Source organism: Eleutherodactylus coqui, chromosome 3 (assembly GCF_035609145.1).
Source record: "Eleutherodactylus coqui strain aEleCoq1 chromosome 3, aEleCoq1.hap1, whole genome shotgun sequence".
Lineage (NCBI taxonomy): Eukaryota > Metazoa > Chordata > Amphibia > Anura > Eleutherodactylidae > Eleutherodactylus > Eleutherodactylus coqui.
In genome coordinates this window covers 266,913,284-266,936,930 of record NC_089839.1, presented here as the reverse complement: position 1 = coordinate 266,936,930, position 23,647 = coordinate 266,913,284, and the positions used below count along the sequence as shown (strand labels likewise).

Below are 23,647 nucleotides of genomic sequence, written 5' to 3'. Positions count from 1 at the left end.
AATAATTACTAAAACTTCTTTAAAACTGATTTTTACTTTTAGTTTTGCGATGGTTTGATTGCTCTTGCAAAATGATGCAATACCAAGGTATTACATTATACCACGACCTGGCAGGCAATCTGCAATGGCAGCCCTGGGGGCTTTCATAAGTTCCTTAACTGCTATGGCAACCGAATGGCATCTCATCGCATGGGGGGGGGGGGGGGGGCATTTAAATGCCGCTGTCAGAATTAAGAAAGGGTTAACATCTGCGATCAGCCGACATCCGCATTGTATAGAGCGGGATTGACCCCCGATCCTCCTCCATACAAACCCCGAACCTCCATGATGTAAATGGAGATTTATCTTCCGGTCATGCAGTCAGATCATTAGATGTACAGGTCATGGAAGAGATAAAACATCCGCTCTGGCCATAATGGTTAAACTCCACGACGTCCAGCTCCAGTTGTGTGTGTGTGGTGGGTAGAGGACCACACGCAGACCCTGATGGGGAACTTGGTCATTTTTTTCCTGTCACAGAGATGGACAAATTATGGAAATTTGCTAACGGCGCTTCCTTTTTGGGTCACTCAGATGTACAGATAGCGCTGCTGCCTTTGAGAGGGTTCCTTCCTTTACACCATCTCCCTCCTAAACTGATCAAGAGGTGCTGATGGGTTGCAAGTGGACCCTGGGGCTAACAATGGACATTGGTTTTGCCTTGCTCGGAGGCACGGCCTAAAAAATAAGGTGCCTGTCTGTTTAAAACGGACAGGCATACTATTATACACTGCAATCAGGGCTGTATAATCCCTTCATGCTGCCCTAAGCACTAAGCCCGGGCCTGGATAACACCGCCATACGAGATTATAAAAAGTAGCACCATACTATAAGTGGATATTGCCGCAGCACTAATATATGTATCACAACTATATTAACCGGGATTGGGGGTAACTTACTGATGGGACCCCTGCCAGTATTGAGAACAGGAGAATCGAGCCCCCCTCTACCTATTACTGCTGGGGTCACTTCTTCTCCCACAGTGATGTCATAATGAATGGGGCACTGGTCGAGCAGGTGTGGTCGGCACTCCATCCATTTCAATGAGGCTGATGGAAATACCCGAACACTTGCAGCCAGGGTATCTTGACAATCCCACTGAAAGTAAATGGAGCATTAGTGCGCTTGCGTTACCAGCACTCTGTTCAGTCTCCTCCTCACTTTGGGGGATGCAGTAGCCCCGCAGTGAGGACGACAGGGGACACACGACTCTTATTCTTTTACGTGCAGATCGCACGGATCGTGCAGATTTCACATGTAGATCGCACGCGTGTGAAGGAATTGCAGCATGCTCCATTTTCCTGTAGATCCTGCAAGGACTGCTTCCATTGAAGTCAATGGAGGCCGTCCAATCCACGGCACACCCGCAGCTGTCACTGTGGACAAGCTGCAGATCCATGGGAAAGTAGGATATTTAAAATAAAAAAAAAGCACGGTGCATGCAGCGGCCGGCGCTACCGGACACATCCACCGTGTTGAAGAAAGAAGATCCGGCTAGCACTGAGGAGGCCCAGGCTGGATCCGGAGAGGTAAGAAACTGTCTTTTTATGTCTATGGCTGTGGGCACACATGGATTCTGCTGCAGGATTCAGCAGTGGAATCCGTGTGTACAAGTGGACATGAGGCCTAAATGTCGTGTAAGTTGGGTATTCCTGTCTTCTTGCTCATCCTGCTTTCCATAAAATGAATTTTAAAAATGATCAAAAAGTTGTATGTACACAAAAATGGTACCAATGAAAATGGACCTGTTCGCCAAAAAAGTGAGTCCTCATATAGCCTGGACAACAGAAAACTAAAAGCCTTACGGGTCTTAGGCCGCTCTCACCCATCCGTTTCTTACCGCGATTATAATGCTCCCATTGGTTTCAATGGGGCCTGGCAGACGTGCGCCTGACCACGGCGCTGGAAGGTGGTTTCCAGTGCCGCAATTTTTCAAGCGCTGTCTGCTGCATTTTTTCCCGTTTAGTGCACCTCATCAGCCATCACAATGATGGGGTGCGCTAAAACCCGCTGTCGGCCAAAGACAAAAGTAAAATCGCAGCAAAACGCCACGATCAAAATTGCTACATTTTGCCAACGGCATGTGTGAGAGCGGCCTTAGAATACGGCAAAACAAAAAGAAATAGTTTAGAAAAAGATTATTGTACAAAAGCAGTAAAACAAAACAAAAAAAACAACTAACAAGGGAATAAAGTTCTGATGTTATTCATACTGCGCAGCGAATGTGAAGAACCTAAAGGGTAAATAAAAGAGACTTTATACCCGCTCTCCCCCAAAAGGATAATAAATAAGTTATGCACCCCAAAATAGTGCATCTTGTCCCACAAACAACAAGCCATCATACTGCAAGATATATATATATATATATATATATATATATATATATATATATATATATATATATCTTGCAGTCAACCTGACCGTATGAGGGCTTGTTGTTTGTGGGACAAATATGTATATATATATATATATATATATATATATATATATATATATATATATATATATATATATATATATATATATTTAGTTTTTTTCAAAAAATGCTAAATGCTGAATGCTAAAACAAAAAGAAGGGAATGACTTGTTCTTGATTTGGTAGATATGGATGGTGATTAGGAGCTGCACGATGTCCTCTGATGAGGGGGACAAGCCTCACATCGGCCGTCTGTCAGGAGAATATAGGACGCAGGAGCTGCAGATTTCAGACTGCAGAACAAAAGAAAGAAAACTTTCTTTTCTGTATAACAGGCTTCTAGTTCCCCACAATATGGCAGCGACTGACACTTCTGCTACAGAGAAGCTGGTGCAGATATTCCCATGTAATAGGATTTGACATGCTCGCTTTGGTTACAAAAAGGTGAATAGAGATAGAATATAAGAAAAGTTACATTTTTAGCATTTCTCAGTAATCGGGGCCATATGTCTGTTCTGTATACAGTCTGCCTAGACATAAGAAGCCGTCTGTCTGAATGGGCAGTAACCCGTCTCTATATAAGGGAATGTACTGGTGAGCCTCAGATGTATCGTCTCCAGTATCGCTGGGCTTAGATACCCTGTGCTCAGAAGGTGTCTACTGCTACGGCCATGTCAAAAACCTTAAAAAAAATTTTTAAAAAAAAGGGGGAGCCGTGAAGGAGGGTTGGGGGTCATCTGTGATTCCTACCAGCTATTCCTCACTGGCCTGATTGACTGTTCTTTCCCAATACACGAATAGGGAGAGCCCTTCCTATCTGGGCGAAGCAGGCGAGGAGAAGAGATACAGATCCTGTGAATAGCTGGTAAGTTATTTCGTAGGACAACCCCTTAACAACCAGCCATTTTTCGGATCTTTGTTTTTTTCAATTCTGCTTTAGCTATACCTTTTTTGCAGGGTGAGCTGAAGTTTGTATTGCTACCAGTTCTGGGTTTATACAACGTTTTGATCAGTTTTTTGTTTAATTTTTATTGGGCAATGGGGTGACCAAAAAAAAAGGAACTCTGGTATTCTGCATATTTTCTGTAACAGTGTTCAAAGTGTGAGATAAATAATGTGATAGTTTGGGATTTTTTAGATGCCATACCAATTATGTTTTTTTTCCATTATTTAGATTGTTTTATGGGAATGGGGGTGTCTGAATTTTTTACTTTTATTTCACTTAAATTTTATTTAATTTAAAATTCTTAACTTTTTTTTAGTCCTGCTTCTACAATATACTGCAATACTTTAGTACTGAAATATATTGTATTTTTTCATGCTTACATATTATGCCCAGTCATGGGTATAAACATGGCAGCCCTGCGATCCTTCACTAAGCCCAGGGCTTTCATGGCAATTGGCACCCTCTAGCTGACAGTTGACATCTGCAGCAGGATTAACTGCGCATGTAAGCTATCAAACAGCCGTGATCCGAGCCATCTCTGTGATGGGCAGCAGTTCAGTGGTTTCAAACAGCCGGCATGGACCGGGTATGCAGCAGGTTCAGCTCCCAAGCCCGCTTCGTAATCAGCCATTCATGTACATCACAAAAGGGGAAAAGAAAATATTAGGGTGCGTTTCACACAATTTTTAGGAAAAACGCAGTAGTTTTTTCGGCCACATGGCTTTGTCCAAAAAACAATAGGGAATTCTGAAATCCACTAAAAACAGTGGTGTTTTTACTCACTTTTTTTGTCCATGGTGTTTTTTTTAACTAAAATATGCATGAAATTAAGGTTTTTTTCCCCCCCTAAACATACAGCGAAAGGAAAACGCTATAAAGAAAAAAAACAAAAAGCAAAAAACTCTTTTTGGAGGAAGCCTCAGGCCCATCTCACATGGGCCGATTCTCTGCCCGTATGGAGCTTTGTAACTTTTTAAATATTAAGCTGGCCTCTGACGTGTGTGCAAAAATTGTTACTTTAGCACGCCGCACTTGCACCATGAAGGTTGCACTTTCACGCACGTTTTGGTGCATTTTACTGTACCCTTTGCGCTGACAGGGACATTTCACATGGGCGCGGGACACCCCCGTTGTGCGATATAAAACACTATGTAGCCTAATTAGTTCCAGATGTGTTCTTGTTCTCACAATATTGTGCAGCGTAATGCGCAATTACATGGGTATCGGGTGCGCATTTACAGCCCCCCCCCCCATAGACGTCTATGGGGCCATTGATGCACATATGTGCATTAAAACAGAGAATCCTGTGTTTTGGTTTGTAAAAACTAAGTTTTAAGTGTTCATCACATAAAGGACTTTTTTCTGTGGGTTGGTGCGATTAGGATGATAATAAAATCATATGGTTTTGTTTCAGTTTTTTCCACTTTTGTACAATAAAAAGCCAGTTTCAGGGAAAAAAATGTTTTTCTTTTGCAGCTCTGCATTCAGAAGAACCATAACTTTTTTTCTTTTCTATTGAGAGCGCTCTGGAACTACTAGCTGTAGTTTTATTGGTACCATTTTATCATTTTGGGGTACAGAGGACTTTTTTGATCACTTTTATTCCTTTTTTGGGGAGGCAAAAAAAAAAAAAGAAGTGCGCAAAAAGATTTTTTTTTATTTATAGGCCTCGCTAGTCATATTCCACCATCTCATTAATTATTACTATAGTAGACACCATTACTGATTTTATGCCCTGAGTGTCATTGCATAGTGCAGGGTTGGCGCACGGCGGGAGGGGGGAAGGGGTGCTGCATCCTCTTCCTTTGTCCCTTCAACTTAATTTCTCCTATAGCTCCAAGGCACCAAAGTTGAGGGGAAAGGGGAAGAGGATACGGCCTGCACATGCGAGCCATGCACCAGCGCAGAGCTGTGCAATGCCAGGATAAGATCAGTGATGCATGAGGTACACTGGGACCGACGGGATGCGAAGAGGGGCCACTATTATTCCAGGGAAGGGTAGAGGGCGCACAGAAGAGCCACTATCACTCTTTGGGGCGGGTGGGGTGGGGGAAGACAGATGGTCCACTATTACTTGAGGGGTATATACAAAGGGACCACTATTATATTGTGGGGGCACAAGGCGACCACTGTGTACCCCAAAGTAACTTGCGATGGGGCAAGTTACTCAGGGGCACACAGTGGGCACTATTGTGCGAGCTTACAAATATGGCACTATTACTGTGGTGGGAGCAATGGGGTCTTACTACTGTGTGGGGAGACTGAGCTGAGCCGCTGTATCTCAGCCTGTTGGGTTATAATTGTGGTCTTCTATACCTGCTGACTCGAATGCATGAAGAGCAATGCAACTAAAAGACACTGCGGATCCATGAAGTCAAGTTGCAAGGAAAGGGAGCTTGGGGTACACCGAACTTCTGCACCATGACCCATGAGTCTTTCACTACGCTCCTGGATAGCCATATTGCAGCAACCAATATGCCCGTCGCTCCTCATGCTGCCCTCATAAAAGGTGCTGACAGATTCCCTTTAAGTTTCTTCCAATATCAAGAACAGGTAGTGGGGGAGGAATGGCTGGCATCTCACCATGAACTCTGTGCCGCTTCTTCCGGACGATACCGTACACTGCAATATTACAGCCTCGCCTTAGCTTGGTTTCTGCTTTAATCGTGAATTTAACCCTTAATGACCAAGTGGTGTCAAGGAGATGTCATTAAAGCCCCAGTAACAATTTATGGTCCTACAAGCGGCTCCTAGATATCCTTGGGCTATGCACGTCATTATAGGGTTAACAGAAACAATATGCAGAGAATAGAACCCATTGATTTCCATGGGTTCGCTCGCATGCGTGTATTTTCCTGCGCACTTCGGTTGCAAAAACCCCAGCATTGTCCTGTGCATTTGCGCACTCAAAGTCCCAGACATCAATGGAGATGCGCAAACTGGCGCAAAATATGCTAGGATGTGCGTGAAACACTGCATTGGGAACAGCCGGCTCGTGACATCTTGTGATCAGTAACGTGGTACCGCACGATGGCCGCATCACGACCTGCACGCAGATAAGGCGATGATCCCTCCTCTGTGCAGCAGAAGGCAACATTTGGCAGTTACGGGTAAATGTGGTGAATTTAGCGATGGGTAGATTGTTGGTGCCCGGTGGGGTGATGCCAGTATTTCTGAAACTGTTGCATTTCTTTAGCTGTTCCTATCCCACGGTAACAAGAGTGTATGAAGACTAGCTGAACCATGACCAGACATTGACAGGAGATCACATAGTGGCAGGCCACGTGTACTTGATCCTAAAGGCGGGAATAGAAACTCCTCTCTCAGTTACTGCTGGGCTGCTTAGGGTCCGGTTAAACAGTTATAATTAAAAGACAACCCCGGTCATCTGCTTGGCTGTAGAATTATGGCCTGTAGATTAAGTGAATAGAGAATAAAGAAGGTAATGTTCTCCCAGCAGGCAGAGATGGTACTGTCTCCAGCTGGTCATGTGATGCATCATGGTTGTGTTGACAGATCATAGAGAAAGTGAGCAGGGAGAAATCTCAGCATCAAGATGGTGCCCGATAAGTATAAGGAGACCTAGTGTAACAGGCAATTAGGTGAGGGGCACTATAAGGGTTTGGTGCAGGTTCGGAGCGTTTCTGTTCTAACTCCAGCGGACAGATAGCGTAGGGAGAGGAAAGCCAGAAGTCAGTAATGGGTAATATCTGTTGTGGCACAAAGCAGCAGGCACATAGCATAGTCAGAGGAAAAGCCAGAGGTTGGTAACAAGTAATATCAATTTGCAGTATGGAGGAGCAAGCAGGAGGTGAAACTTGACTGTTGACTGGAGGCACAATAATCCCGCAAGGAGTGCGGTACAAGGCCAGGTTTATTTAGGAAGTCCAATCAAGTCAGGAAGGCAGGAACTGGATCAACAGGAATAAGGACTAGGCTATGATTCAGCAGGATAGCAAGCTGGATAGCTCAACAGGTAGAGCTGCTGCCTGGAGCACAAGAGGTTTCAGTCCTGACAGGCACAGTGATGGAAAACCTTGTTTGCTGGAGTGGCCCTTTAAAAGAAAAAATCTTCTCTTACAAGTGGTTTTAAAAATATGGTAAACCATTAACACCACTTTTCTCCATATATGTTCGAAGTACACGGGTGTATCACTGGAGAAATAGAGGTAGAAGACGAGTCTCACAAATATTGTCTGGCGAAATAATGAAGTGCTTTGACCAGATACAAGCTCATCAGGCTCTGCACAGTTATATAGGTACCTACAACTACGGCATGCCCATCAGACAGACTTGGTCTCCAGAGATATGAGGATAAATCATTTTGCATTGGCTGATATTGTGGGCATATCATCTTCATCAGCCTGGAAAATATGGCTGTCATTCACATTTAAGTCCCCAGATCAGACATATACCTGCTGCATAGGGTGCATTGCCCCTCTGCTCTCCTACACAAAATCGGGATAAGAAACAACCCTTTACGTATACGTTGTTGCGGGTCTGATCCACACGAGGTGCACGCTCTGATTAATAATGTATACCGGGCGGACTTGGCTTTCACACCATTAGCGTGTGTCCTTGGATATGTAAATGATCTGCCGGTGGAGGAGCAAGAACAGATTGCAATAGCAAGACTCTTACATATCGTGAGGAAGCTAATTGCACAACACTGGCTGGAGAAGACCCCAATACACCGGGGGGATTCAGAAACAAAGTCAACAGATTAAAATAGATCCCTTTTTCCAGGGTAGTAAAAACAAAATAGGCTACAAATACTATAGCACAAGGTCAAAATGGGTTGGCACCATTGAACCTGCTCAGTAGCATCCCACTGGGCTATTACAATGGTGGGGTGAATCAGGAGTAATCGTGGATCGACAGTCATGGAGGGTGGGCCTTATGTGCGGGAATCAATATGGCAGCGAGACAAGTACCAAGTATTATTTACAAATTGCTTACTTTTACCTGTTTTGACAAATGTTTGTTACTTGCACCCTTGATGTATGAAGATAGATTACAAGATTACAGTATAGAATCGGTGAGTGGGTAGAGATCGGCGATGAAGAGGGCTTTGTCTTCCCATAAAAACTTGGGGAATGCAGAAACTACTGGCCTTTTGGGAGATATGAAGCAACCTATATGGACTCTATATGTCAACATCCAGAGGGGATACAGACACCATTTGAGACTGATATACGGGAAAGACTCAGAGGAGGAGCGTTGAGTGGGTAATGGGGGTGTTGTTGTTGTTGGTGGTGGGGGGGGGGGGGTTGTGTTTATTCTGTTTTAAAAAAAAAAAAGTGAAAGCTGGTAAAGCAGGTTTCAATAATAATCATGTAATTAAAGAAAAAAAACAAACTGACAAACTGATTACCAAAGTTTTTAATAATTTATTGGGGACTTCCAATGTCCTAATATAATGAAACAACAGTAGATATTCCCTCATTATGATATGCTTCGCTGCTAAAGGGAATGTTTAGATCTGGACTTAATTTCAGGTAATTGCTACATACAAGTAGATACATGTTCTGCCAACGCATCTATGGAAACACAAGATGCTGGAAAGCCGCTTTGGAAAACACTTTAAATATGTAGATTAAAACAGCAAAAATTAATAAAACTGTAAACAAAAAAACAAGAGCCCCTCAGAACATTACTATTCTGGGAAGAAAACAGCCCAAAACTTATCGGCCACAACACCGGAGAGTAAGATTTTCCAAATGTCAGCGGACAGAACAAGATGTTATTATCAGCTCAGCTGCCGAGAATGTTTCCGAAGTGCCCTTTAATACAACAAAGGTCTCATACAATACACAACGACCACAAGTGGTATACGATGGGCCACCAAGTCTACGCAAAGGGATTTATTTCATCATCACTACACATAAGTATCACTGAAAACTTGCTGGTCTTTAAGTTAGAGGATAACTATCCGATTGTGGGGGTCCGACTGCTGGGACTACTACCAGTATCGAGAGCAGACGGTGCCGTTTGCTCCACTTGTGGTCAGAGCAGCATCACTGCTCTAAATCAGAGTGAATGGAGAGCTGATCATCGTGCGCAGTGCCACTCCATTTATTTCAATGGTGCGGACAAAAATACCTGAGGCTATAGCGCTCAGCTATTCCCATCAGTCCTATGGAAATGAATGGAGCAACACTGCACTTAGAGCAGAGATGCAGCTGTGACCTGAAGTGGGGCAAACGGGACCCCCCACTCTTGGGATTGGTGGTGGTCCCAGTGGACAGAGCCCCACCGATCTATCAGTCTTCATCCATCCAATCAATTCACTTATCCAGTGAATTCTAAAAAGGATTCAGCAGGTGGGTGCTGCGTCAAAGAATTATTTTAATACAATTGGACAAAGCATTTCAGTACCGGGCCCTTCCTCAGCACCTTGGTCTGCCGCAGAGATGCATTGTGAGTTTGTAGTAAAACAAAGTTCTGGGATCCACATTGTCAGGCCTGGAACCCAAGAGCTCCTGTACTCCAGGCAGCAGCTCTACCTGCTGAGCCATTCAGCCCTTGGACAGCTCCCCTGCATGACCTTAGCTTTGTTCCCAGCTCCTGCTATGGAGTCCATGTTTTAGCCCCGCCCTATTCCTGATTGAACATGGCATAAAAAACTGGCCTTGTCCCTGCTTCCTTTGCATGTTAATTGCACCATACCTACTCCCTCTAAAAGATTTTTCTCCGTGTACCGACCACTGGCTTGTTTCCTGACTAAATCTCTGCTGAAATCCTCTACTGCATCGCCCTCTCCATGTACCAACCCCCAGCTTGCCTGACCATGTTGCCCGCCCTTGCTGGCTACAACCCAAGACTCTAATCTACTGCCAGAAGGTGACACATATTCTTCATATTTCTTCTTGTCTTCAAAGTATGTTGCTCTACTTTAATACTCATGTCAATATATTTTTTTTTCCTTCCTCTGGTTTTGGACACTGCTAATTCGACCAGTCATTTTAAAGCAGTGAAGTTAGAAATTAAGGTTGCTATCAGTTCACATAATCACGTTTGCCATCAAGATCCATAACAAAGCAATAAACCAAGCAATCAAATCTCTGCACGTAAACATTACATGGCCAAGGTCAAACGGTTTGTCGTCAGACTGGAGGAATAACCTCAGACATGTTTTACCAGGTTCAGAAAAAGATGAGTCAACCAGTGCCAAATTGGGGCTGCAGGCAAGATGCGTCAGAAACTTTCCTCCCAACTTTTCAAGAGATTTATGGGCAACGTGCGGCCAAACAATGTTGTGCAAAACCAGCACACGCTAAACCAGAGGTTCCAGCCTCCAGCGCTGACCGGGCAGCTTCAGCTTCTAAACGCCTTTCCCGGCACCATTTCCACACATGCTGGACATCATAACATCGGGATTAGTCAAGCTTACAAGTTCATGATCCATTTTATATGCCGGGGTCCTTTTTGCCCACAAAAACAAATTACTGACTTGTTTCATCCATTTACACAGTGCGGTCACTATGTCAACAACGCTTGCCCGATGGTTAGGATTAGAGATGAGCGAACGTACTCGTCCGAGCTTGATACTCGTTCGAGTATTAGCCTGTTCGAGATGCTCGTTACTCGAAACGAGTACCACGCGATGTTCGGGTTACTTTCACTTTCCTCTCTGAGACGTTAGCGCGCTTTTCTGGCCAATTGAAAGACAGGGAAGGCATTACAACTTCCCCCTGCGACGTTCAAGCCCTATACCACCCCCCTGCAGTGAGTGGCTGGCGAGATCAGGTGTCACCCGAGTATATAAATCGGCCCCTCCCGCGGCTCGCCACACATGCCTTGTGAGATAGCTGAGGGACAGTGGGGAGCTGCTATAGGAAGAGTGTTAGGAGTTATTGTAGGCTTCAAGAACCCCAACGGTCCTTCTTAGGGCCACATCTAACTGTGTGCAGTAGTGTGGAGGCTGCTTTTAGCAGTGTTGCACATTTTTTTTTTTTGGTATATCGGCCGTGCAGAGCATTGCGCCCTGCAGTAATACTCCAGGGATAGAATTGTGTAGGCAGGGCCAGAAGACATATTATAGATTGAATATACGCAGTGGTCCTTTAGAAAAAAATATTTGAAAAAAATCTATTTGGCCTGCCTGTCACTGTGCTCAGTGTTCTGGGTCTGTGTCTGCTGGGGGTAGTAGTTCTCCAAATAAATACGCAGCCAGCTAAGTGTTACAGCAGGCGTGCGCCAAATTATTTCCTGGGGTTCCGTAAGCGAAGTCAGCCTCCAACCACAGGCCAATAAGCGGCACATTTAATTACAGCGTTCTGTTTCTGCACTACTGGTAATACAGCATGCTGAGGGGTAGGGGTAGGCCTATAGGACGTGGACGCGGAGGCCCAAGTCAGGGTGTGGGCACAGGCCAAGCCAGTGCGGTGGCCAGGGGTAGAGGCAGGGCCAGACCGAATAATCCACCAACTGGTTCCCAAAGCGCCCCCTCGCGCCATGCCACCCTGCAGAGGTCAAGGTGCTCTACGGTGTGGCAGTTTTTCACAGAGACGCCTGACGACCGACGAACAGTGGTGTGCAACCTTTGTCGCGCCAAGATCAGCTGGGGAGGCACCACCACCAGCATGCGCAGGCATATGATGGCCAAGCACCCCACAAGGTGGGACGATGCCCGTTCACCGCCTCCGGTTTGCACCACTGCCTCTCCCCCTGTGCCCCAACCTGCCACTGAGATCCAACCCCCCTCTGAGGACACAGGCACTACCGTCTCCTGGCCTGCACCCACACCCTCACCTCCGCTGTCCTCGGCCCCATCCAGCAATGTCTCTCAGCGTAGCGTCCAGACGTCGCTAGCACCACAGTTTGAGCGCAAGCACAAATACGACGCCACGCACCCACACGCTCAAGCGTTAAACGTGCACATTGCAAAATTGATCAGCCTTGAGATGCTGCCGTATAGGCTTGTGGAAACAGAGGCTTTCAAAAGCATGATGGCGGCGGCTGCCCCGCGCTACTCGGTTCCCAGTTGCCACTACTTTTCCCGATGTGCCGTTCCAGCCCTGCACGACCACGTCTCCCGCAACATTGTACGCGCCCTCACCAATGCGGTTACTGCCATGGTCCACTTAACAACAGACACGTGGACAAGCACAGGCGGGCAGGGCCACTATATCTCCCTGACGGCACATTGGGTGAATTTAGTGGAGGCTGGGACAGAGTCAGAGCCTGGGACCGCTCACGTCCTACCCACCCCCCGAATTGCGTGCCCCAGCTCGGTGGTGGTATCTGCGGGGGTGTATGCTTCCTCCACTAAACCACCCTCCTCCTCCTCCTCCTACGCAACCTCTGTCTCGCAATCAAGATGTGTCAGCAGCAGCAGCACGTCGCCAGCAGTCGGTGTCACGCGGCGTGGCAGCACAGCGGTGGGCAAGCGTCAGCAGGCCGTGCTGAAACTACTCAGCTTAGGAGAGAAGAGCCACACGGCCCACGAACTGCTGCAGGGTCTGACACAGCAGACCGACCGCTGGCTTGCGCCGCTGAGCCTCCAACCGGGCATGGTCGTGTGTGACAACGGCCGTAACCTGGTGGCGGCTCTGCAGCTCGGCAGCCTCACGCACGTGCCATGCCTGGCCCATGTCTTTAATTTGGTGGTTCAGCACTTTCTGAAAAGCTACCCCAACTTGTCATACCTGCTCGGAAAGGTGCACCAGCTCTGCGCACATTTCCGCAAATCCCACACGCACGCTGCCACCCTGCGGACCCTGCAATATCGGTTTAATCTGCCAGTGCACCGACTGCTGTGCGACGTGCCCACACAGTGGAACTCTACGCTCCACATGTTGGCCAGACTCTATGAGCAGCGTAGAGCTATTGTGGAATACCAACTCCAACTTGCGCGGCGCAGTGGGAGTCAGCCTCCTCAATTATTTACAGAAAAGTGGGCCTGGTTGGCAGCCATCTGCCAGGTCCTTGGAAAATTTGAGGAGTCTACCCAGATGGTGAGCGGGGATGCTGCAATCATTAGCGTCACCATTCCTCTGCTATGCCTCTTGAGAAGTTCCCTGCAGAGCATAAAGGCAGACGCTTTGGAATCAGAAACGGAGGCGGGGGAAGACAGTATGTCGCTGGATAGTCAGAGCAACCTCATGTCTATATCTCAGCGCGTTGAGGAGGAGGGGGAGGAGCATGAGGAGGAGGGGGAAGAGACAGCTTGGCCCACTGCTGAGGGGACAGATGCTGCTTGCCTGTCATCCTTTCAGCATGTATGGCCAGAGGAGGAGGAGGAGGAGGGGGAGGAGCATGAGGAGGAGGGGGAAGAGACAGCTTGGCCCACTGCTGAGGGTACAGATGCAGCTTGCCTGTCATCCTTTCAGCGTGTAGGGCCAGGGGAGGAGGAGGAGGAGGAGGATCCTGAAAGTGATCTTCCGAGTGAGGACAGCCATGTGTTGCGTACAGGTACCCTGGCACACATGGCTGACTTCATATTAGGATGCCTTTCTCGTGACCCTCGCGTTACACGCATTCTGGCCACTACGGATTACTGGGTGTACACACTGCTTGATCTACGGTATAAGGAGAGCCTTTGCACTCTCATTCCCGAAGAGGAAAGGGGTTCGAGAATGATGCTATACCACAGGGCGCTGGTGGACAAACTGATGGTAAACTTCCCATCCGACAGCGCTAGTGGCCAAAGGCGCATTTCCGCGGCCCAGGTAGCAGGGGAGGCGCAGAGATCAGGCAGCATGTACAGCGCAGGCAGGAGAACACTCTCTAAGGCCTTTGACAGCTTTATGGCTCCCCAGCAAGTCTGTGTCACCGGTCCCCAGTCAAGGCTGAGTTGGCGGGAGCACTGTAAAAGGATGGTGAGGGAGTACGTAGCCGATTGCAGCACCGTCCTCGGTGACGCCTCTGCCCCCTACAACTACTGGGTGTCGAAGCTGGACACGTGGCCTGAACTCGCGCTGTATGCCCTTGAGGTGCTTGCTTGTCCTGCGGCTAGCGTCTTGTCAGAGAGGGTGTTTAGTGTGGCTGGGGGAATCATCACGGATAAGCGTACCCACCTGTCAACCGACAGTGCCGACAGGCTTACACTCATCAAGATGAACAAAGCCTGGATTTCCCCAGACTTCTCTTCTCCACCAGCGGACAGCAGCGATACCTAAGCAATACGTAGGCTGCACCCGTGGATGGAAGCATCGTTCTCTATCACCATCCAAAACGGGGACCTTTTTGCTTCATCAATCTGTGTATAATATTCCTTCTCCTCCTCCTGCTCCTCCTCCTGAAACCTCACGTAATCACGCTGAACGGGCAATTTTTCTTAGGCCCACAAGGCTCAGTCATATAATTTTTCTAAACAATTTTTATACGTTTCAATGCTCATTAAAGCGTTGAAACTTTCACCTGAACCAATTTTTATTTAAACTGGGCTGCCTCCAGGCCTAGTTACCAATTAAGCCACATTAACCAAAGCCATTAATGGGTTTCACCTGCCCTCTCGGTTGGGCATGGGCAATTTTTCTCAGGTACATTAGTACTGTTGGTACACCAATTTTTGTGGGCCCTCGCCTACAGTGTAATCCAATTAATTTTTGGCCCACCTGCATTACAGCTGACATAACATCAGTTGTGATGGGCAATGCAATGGGATATATTTATGTACCGCCGGTGGGTTCCAGGGAGCCACCCATGCTGTGGGTGCACACGGAATTCCCATTGCGGAGTTGTACCTGCCTGTGACTATATATAAAAAAACGAGGTCTGACTGGGGCATGCAGACACCTTGACAGAATGAATAGTGTGTGGCACATAGGTTCCCCATTGCTATGCCCACGTGTGCAGCTCCAGATGGAGGTGGCACAGGATTGGATTTCTCATTGCTTCTGTACAGCATTGTGGGCTATCGCCCCGCCCCTTTTAAAGAGGGTCGCTGCCTAGCCGTGCCAACCCTCTGCAGTGTATGCCTGCTTTTCCTGTGGCAGACGCACTTATAAATAGACATGAGGGTGGCGTGGCATGAGGGCAGCTGAAGGCTGGGCAGTGACAGTTTGGTGTGCGCTGTGGACACTGGGTCGTGGGGGGGGGGGGGTTTGGCAGCATGTAACCCAGGAGAAGTGGCAGCGGAGTGTCATGCAGGCAGTGATTGTGCTTTGTTGGAGGTAGTGTGGTGCTTAGCTAAGGTATGCATTGCTAATGAGGGCTTTTCAGAAGTAAAAGTTGTTGGGAGGGGGGGCGGCACTCTTGCCGCTATTGTGGCTTAATAGTGGGACCTGGGAACTTGAGATGCAGCCCAACACGTAGCCCCTCGCCTGCCCTATCCGTTTCTGTGTCGTTCCTATCACTTTCTTGAATTGCCCCGATTTTCACAAATGAAAACCTTAGCGAGCATCGGCGATATACAAAAATGCTCGAGTCGCCCATTGACTTCAATGGGGTTCGTTACTCGAAACGAACCCTCGAGCATCGCGAAAAATTCGTCTCGAGTAACGAGCACCCGAGCATTTTGGTGCTCGCTCATCTCTAGTTAGGATATTTCGGCTGTCTACTGATTACGGCCAATTTCATACAAAGTAGGGCAGAGGGCAACCGGTACTTTTTGAGATTTTCTCCTCGGAGTGCTAAAATGTATACCTAAAAACAGTTTATATATACTTAAATACTGGCATACACTGCCAAATAATGCTTTACAAAGGCGTTATCCCAAGAGTTCAACTTCTCACCAAGACCAGGAGGTAGGGATTCGACTGTTGGAACCCCAACATAAATTATACCAATGGGGGGTCCTTTGTGGCCCATGCACTCTGTTGCTCCACTCATCTCTATCGGACTGTTCAGCCAAGCAAAGTCCAGCACTCGGCAATCTCCGACAGTCCCATAGAGATGAGTGTAGCGGTAGCACGCACGCTTAGCCACTGCTCCATTCATATCAGAGAAGAGGGACACAGACACAGCATCCTCCGCTCGTGATCAGCGGGGATTATCCCCCTACTAAAATCTTGGGATAACTTCTCTAAAGCAACCCTCTAGTTTTGAGACAAAATTCCGTCTTAGGAACAGAAGGGGTTGGGGAATATATTCGCTGCAGTTGCTCTTTTCTTTTGTTCCTCCGAAAAACCAGTTCCGGATCCTATTTTTGGCCATTCAAGATTGCGACACTTCAGACTACCCAATCCCCACACTACACGGATAGCATTAGACTACCAATTCACTATACCTGCTCTTGACTGGGCACAGCTGCTCATGTGATCAACCCTAACTAAAGATTAGCGAACATGTTCATCCGATCTTGATGCTCATTTGAGTAGTAGCATACACAATGGTGCTTGAGAAAATTTGGCCCCTCCTCGCTGTAGGGAGAGGGAGAAAAAAAAAACAAAAACAAAACAACAACAAAAGCACACCGCGGGTCCATTGAAAAATGAGAGTCTCCCATTGACTTCAATGGGGTTCGTTACTCGAACATTACAAAAAGCTCGGGTCGAATGATGAGCACCCGAGCATTTTGGTGCTCGCTCATTTCTAGGCCTAACCCAATCACAGAGCAGTGCACAGTGTGCATTAGGTAGTTAGAAAATTGCTGTAGAGACCCTGGATGGCCAAAGCATGGCCCGAAACCGGAAAAGTAGTGGGAAGAGAACAACTGCAGGTAATATACCCTCTGCCCCTTCTGTCCCGTAACAACATTTTGTCTCGAAACTGGACGGTTGCTTGTAAGGGAACCTGCCTGACGCACCATAACGTAGCCAGGTGCTGTATTTCTCATACTCATCTATACAAGTCTACGGGAGAGCATGCACACAGGACTCTGAAAATAGTCAACTTATTGGCCAGGTGAGCAGACCTCAGTGTCGGGCCCGTCGGGAACTGCGAAGTGGGCGAGTATAAAATTAAATAAATCCATCTCCAGGTTCCCTGTCACCTTCCCTAACGGCACCATAAGTTAGTTTACGGTGCTTTAGGCAGGTGACAGGTTCCCTTTAACAAAGCCCATACAATACTGCCATTCAGTGCATAAATAATACAGTCATACAATGCCTAATTAATATCTCCAAACAGGATCTAAATATTTTCTGCTCCACTTACAGGTTGCTAAGAAATAGAAGCCCTGGACAGTTGCCTAGTTTGCCGCCCCCTTTTTTTGAGTTCCTTTCGTATGTATCTCCTATTATTTATACTGCGGTGACGTATTTCATAGCATTGTACACAAATTATAATTAACTATATAAGTCCCATTCGCCAGCAGGCCTCACACTCTAATTTCCTAACAGCCAGTGAGTTCTTCTTTCCAGTAGAAGCTTCGGCACATACTGCTAAACCTTAGGAAGGGCCACGAGGAAACATGATGAATAGACCAGTGTTTCACAGGCCGAGCATTCAAATGCCAGCAGCAGGTCACGCTTTACAATTTCCTTTCCTTAAAAGGGCAACTAGACCCACCACAGAGGCTGCCTTCATATAGGAGCCGGTCATGATGGATCCCATACCCCAACACAGTTTGCAGAAACGGTTTTATTTGATGTGGAGGACATGCATTTCAGTGTAGAAAAGGGATTATTGCGGTGTAATACAGGATGATGGGTGTAGAGAAATCTGTCTCCATACGGAAAAAACTTTAATTCGAGTGTCTTCAGGATCTCCGGACATTATCCACATATATTATAAGGTCTGCAAAGCAGAGAGAGGCAGGAAAACGAACAGCAAACGCACGTATGAATGACTTCTAGTAGGATGGATCGGGTTCCATTGACGTTTCCGAAACCCCAAAAGCAAGGTGAAACACAAAATATGACCACAGGCTAAGGGTGGCGGACCCGCTGGACCTGTGATGAGTAGATGATTGCTATGCGGACTTCCTTTTGAAAGCTGTCTGTTTTCACACGACTCCTATAAGTTACCCCTGGTTATTTGTGGGCAATTGTTTTTTTTTTTAAAAAAGGCACTCACCATGCTGTATAAAAAAATATAAAAAATAAATCTTGTTCAACTTATTCCGCAGCGCTTTCAAGTAATTTATTACCCCCCACCAAGCTTGGTACTCATTTTACCGACCTTGGAAGGCTGAGTCAACCTTGAGCCGGCTACCTAAACCAAGCGGGGATTGAACCCAAAACCTTCAGGTCGTGAGTGAGAGCTTAGGACTGCATTTCTGCTGCCTTAACACTCTGCGCCACACGAGGCTCTGAACATATACAAGATGACGACATACTCACCTAACCGTCCCCCACCGATGCCCAGTCCCTCATTGGTCTTCATTGCTGGCTGCAGAATGAGGATGTCGCGATACCAGGATAGGTGACCGCTGCAGCTTAGCAATGGCCGAAAAAAGCTGGTGATTGACTGCAGCAATAATCTTTCCCTGGTGTTGGTGAAATCACTACTGGTTCACTGAAGCCAGAAGTGAAGATCAGTGGGGAACCGGGAGTAGTTGTTTATAAACACCCTGTCTATATAAGATCTTACAGCTCACAATGCATATCAGAGCCAAAAGTAAGCCACAGTCATAACACTAAAGAAAAAAACCAAGATGACGACTAATTTATTTCGGGCATTTGACAATGCTTGGAAGGATGAGCCTTTCAATAGTATTAATTGTAGTTTAATGGACAGTCATTCAGGAATAACATTCTCGGATACGTATATGTATCCTGTTTGCTTCTCCCTTCCCACTTATCTTGCTTCTACGGATGGATGGCTTTGTATATTACAGTCCTGTTCTTTCTCCCCGATGACTCATTTTAGCCAAACAAAAACCTAATTGTACTAATGCTCTGGATTAGTTAAACACATTTTTTGATTCTCTTTCACAGTTTTTGTATCACCACAAATTCTACCATTTGATTGCCTCAAAAAGGTTGAGATAGATGTGATCCTCACAGAAGCCATGAAGTTAGCCCGTGATCGAACGGATAATGCTCATTTTTCCACAGATGTTAGTCCCATTTCCATGAATGACCCTTTGGAGGGTATTGACGAAATACATATTAGCGCTCTTGCTACTACTGGTCATTTGGATGCTTCTAATACTGTGTTTTCCCAAAAATAAGCCCTAGCTGCATTATATTAAAAAAAAGCAATACATTACCTAGCATGCTCAGTCTGTGTCCCTCCCGCTGTAGCAGGCTTCCTGCAGTCCTTGGCTGCCCACAGAAGATCGCTTCCTGGTTACGGGATTCACAAATCCCACCTCCAGGAAGCGATAGCTTCTGACTGGCTGAGCGTTACTTAAGAACCAATCAGTGCAGCGCTTGATGAACCAATGTGATCGTTGCGATTGGTTCATTCAGCGCTGCATTGATTGGCTGAGCAACGCTCGAGAACCAATCACAGCCATCGTGTAGTGCAGGCTGGATTTATGAATTGGCTGAGCTGTGGCATTGATTGTGTACATGGGCTGACTTGGCCAGACTCTTAGGCTGGGTTCCCAAAGGACGGCATTCCACCAGAAATCTCGCGGTTGGGCCACAGCGAAAAAACACAAGATTTCTGCTGGGAAAGCGCTGCTTCAAAACCTGCGGCACTCAGCTGCGGGTTTTGGAGCAGCTTGGCCGTATGCTTTTCCATTGCAGCTGGCGCTCCCATAGAGGAAAGAAAAGAAAAATTGACATGCTGCGGCTGATAAAATCCACGCTGCAGCACCGGCTTTGCTGCAAGGAATGGCCGTCCTGTGTAGACGAGTTTTTTGACAAATCTCGTCTACATGGCTGGCTAAACCCGGGATTAGCGGCGGCAGGCGGATTTGCCGCAGCAAAATTCCAGACGGATTTTCTGCGGCAAATTCGCCCTGTGTGAACCCAGCCCTACAGCATCTACAACCTGTAAGAGGTTTACCAGGAGGAAGCCAGATCTTCCCCTCATCTAAACCCATTTATATATGGCATGTTTACTGAGCGTATTCTGCGTTGTACAAGGAGAGGAACTTCTGCATTTCAGGGCTCCAACCAGCATTGTATTATTCTTTAGAAAGCCTTATAACAACAAGCTGGCTGATAACAGCAGAGGGTAACCCGCTCCAACATTAAAAGTAACAGAGACTTATTCTCTATTCTACAATTCAAACTATTTAAAGAAATGGAATAGACAAAGCTATACGCGGCTATAATATAACACCGCTGGAACTTTACACTCTTCATGTCCGACTACTGCCGAGCTGGATGTGTAAAGTGTGTCAGACCTCCCATGAATCCATTATTACATGACATAATCGGCATCTAATGGGTGGAATAGCACACCCAACTACACACCCTTGTAAGACCCTGCTCATACAATGTGGAATTAATCAGCATTTAGGCAGAGTTTTCACAGCTAAATCTTCACCAAACCTACTAAAATTCTGTGTCCAATGAAAACTTTCTGATAGTGAGGGTGATCAATGAGTGGAACAGGTTACCACGGGAGGTGGTGAGTTCTCCTTCAATGGAAGTCTTCAAACAAAGGCTGGACAAATATGTTTGGGATGATTTAGTGAATCCTGCACTGAGCAGGGGGTCAGACCCGATGACCCTAGAGGTCCCTTCCAACTCTACCATTCTATGAAAGGGAGTTATTGTATACCCTACTCATGTGCTGCAGAAAATACATTGGACTCCTACCACAGACTCTCTCATAAATACATGTCTAAATTACCATTAAATAAGCATGTGAACAAACCCTAAATTGGTTGTGGGGGCCATGTGAGCCCTCTCATGTAGTCAGGTGCTCTCATTTTGCCAACATCCCATTACTTTCCCTAATTGTTGGGCTGCTCATATTACTGTTCATCAAGGCGGTCTATTGATAAATAGGACGTCTTTATATGCACTATGTTTTTATTATATATTTGCGCCATGTTTCTTCCAAATATTGATGCATGAGCCCACCCCTTCTCTGCCCCCCCATATCCCCGTTCATTGAGTTGCTTCTAGCAAACAGGTTTGCCTTATTTTGCTATTTTCCTCAGTAACTACCATTTCCATTTAGAAGCAGCGACAGGACAATAAATTATGTGACAACACCGGCATGGGGAAGGCAGGAGTGATTTTTATGTCCCCAGCAGATGTCGGACATGAGACGGTACTACTCAGCTGGGGGAGGGGGCTCCTTATAGTTACTTGCAGTTGGAATAGTGAAGACAAAATTAAGATTTGTCAGTTAGAACTCCGCTATCATACATTATACACATATATACCGGCATGTATAATATATATATATATATATATATATATATATATATATATATATACACATACACATACACATATACACACACACACACAAAATTCCCCTTAACAGCATACGGGTTGATTTGAATTCCGAAATCCGGAGTAGATTCCACCTCTGGATTCCGCAGCAAATCCCCCCCATAGCATGCAATGTAAAAATTATCCTTCATGCACATGAGCAGAAACCAACTGTGGTTTCCGCTTGCTAATGAAAAAGAATCGCAGCATGCTCCATTATCCTGCGGATTCCGTATGGACGGCTTTCATTAAAGTCAAGATTCCGCAGGAAAAGCAGGCGTTTAAAAAAAAATCCGTACTGTGCATGTCTGACGGCTCACCTCAACCATCCGCAGTACAGAAAAGAGGAAGGAAATCCAGGTACGAGCGGATGTCGGCTGTGGACAGGGATGGATTCTGCTATGAGCTCCCGCATGCAGAATCCGCCCCGCCTGTGTGCATGCGGCCTTAGGATCGGTCACGAAGATCAGATTGGTGGTCCATTCCCGACATACACTGATGGTATGCACTGATGGTGGATGGTGCTGGAAGCTCAGGCAGGTTCACACGTGGCTGATTTTCAGTGGATTTTGGTGCAGATTTGCAGATTTCACACCTCCACTTTGAATTCTGTTGAAAAGGGTGAAATCTGAACAGATCTGCACCAAAAATGGGCAGTAAATCAGATACATGTGATCGCAGTCTTAGGATTCACACAGGTAAACGTGTGATACTGGTCTAAGAAACTGACCCAACGTCGAGCAGGCGCTCTGAAGATGCGCCAAATTTAGCATTGGCGCATGCTGTGCGATAGATCTGGTGCATCTAGCTGGAGACTAGACACCGCTGATTTATGTTAGACCACTATTTTGTGCCAAGAACTGGAGCCTGGTAGTAATGGGGCGCAGTTTACAAGCGGACAAAACCAAACCGCCTTTTGAAGTGTCTACAAGGTGCAAAGATCTCTTCTAGGCGGATATCAAAAATAAACTGATTTGCACCAAAAAAAAAGTGCATTTTACAACAGAAATCTGGTCTGTGTGGACTTATGTGCTGTATGTTCTGGCTACCCACAGCCGCTAGAGAAGCGTTCTTACACACCGATCTCAGCGTCACGCCATGCAGTGAGCGCCCTCTAGCTGCCGTTGCAGGAAGCCATATTGCTGAGTTTTAAATCTGTTTTAGTCTTTGGCTCTCAAGTCTAAAAATTTCGAAGGCAAATGCTATTTCTTGGGCACGCTGGCCACCAATTTAGGCGCCACCTGGAGACCTGCAATTAGAAAAACTCCCAGTAATTTAGCTGCCTGTTGTCCATACAATAGTCATGTCTCATCCAGACGAGGGATTCACAGCCACAATCCCCGAAATCTCGAATCTTGAATCCCATGTGCAATGTTGTAGATTATCACAATAAAGGTGTGCTCTGAAATTAGGAACACAAGCAGCTTCCTTCCAGGACAGCGCCATTCTTGTAATACTGGAGCTCAGCCGCAATTACTTGGCAGTTCACAGCGAGCTGCAAACCTTCAGGACACGTTTTTATATAAAGTGAATATTACCGTACATCACAAAACGATATAAAGAAATCCAAGACACATACCACATCAGGCTTCAACCGGAACATTAATGGAAGAGAGTAAAACAAGGACTGCAGGGTGGTCAGCAAGGAGGAGCTCCAGGATTGTCGAACCTCTCTGCTCCGGGGGATGCGATGGATGGTGTACTGAGAAGAACAAGGAGGAAAGGGGAAAAGTCATATAAAGTAAACCAATTAAAGGGTAATGACACCCAGAATGGAACATATATACAGAGCTGATGATCAGTACTTTAAAGGAGAAGAGAAATGACAGAAAAGTACAGCAAAGTAACAGCATTCTGGGGTACAGGTGTAACAGAGGTGAGGGGGGAGGAGGCGATAGGACGGAGGAAGAGACACAGTATTGATGGATTATTTTACTAAATAGCAAGCAGCAGAGCGATAGAGCAGAGGAGGTAAAGGGGTTGTAATACGATGACAGTTTACACATTAGAAGTACAGCGCCATCTAGTGGCAGAAAAAAAGAAAGACATCACAGCATTTCTGCAAATAAA

General features: G+C 46.3%; 1 protein-coding gene across 1 annotated transcript in view; it reads right to left on the bottom strand.

The window, feature by feature from the left end:
• ALG14 (ALG14 UDP-N-acetylglucosaminyltransferase subunit) overlaps positions 1 to 23,647 on the bottom strand; it is a 38,107-nt gene that overhangs the window by 5,556 nt on the left and 8,904 nt on the right. Inside the window, exon 3 of the mRNA XM_066597385.1 lies at positions 23,157 to 23,279. Coding sequence (XP_066453482.1) covers positions 23,157 to 23,279 — 123 coding nt within the window. The remainder of the gene's footprint in view (positions 1 to 23,156; positions 23,280 to 23,647) is intronic.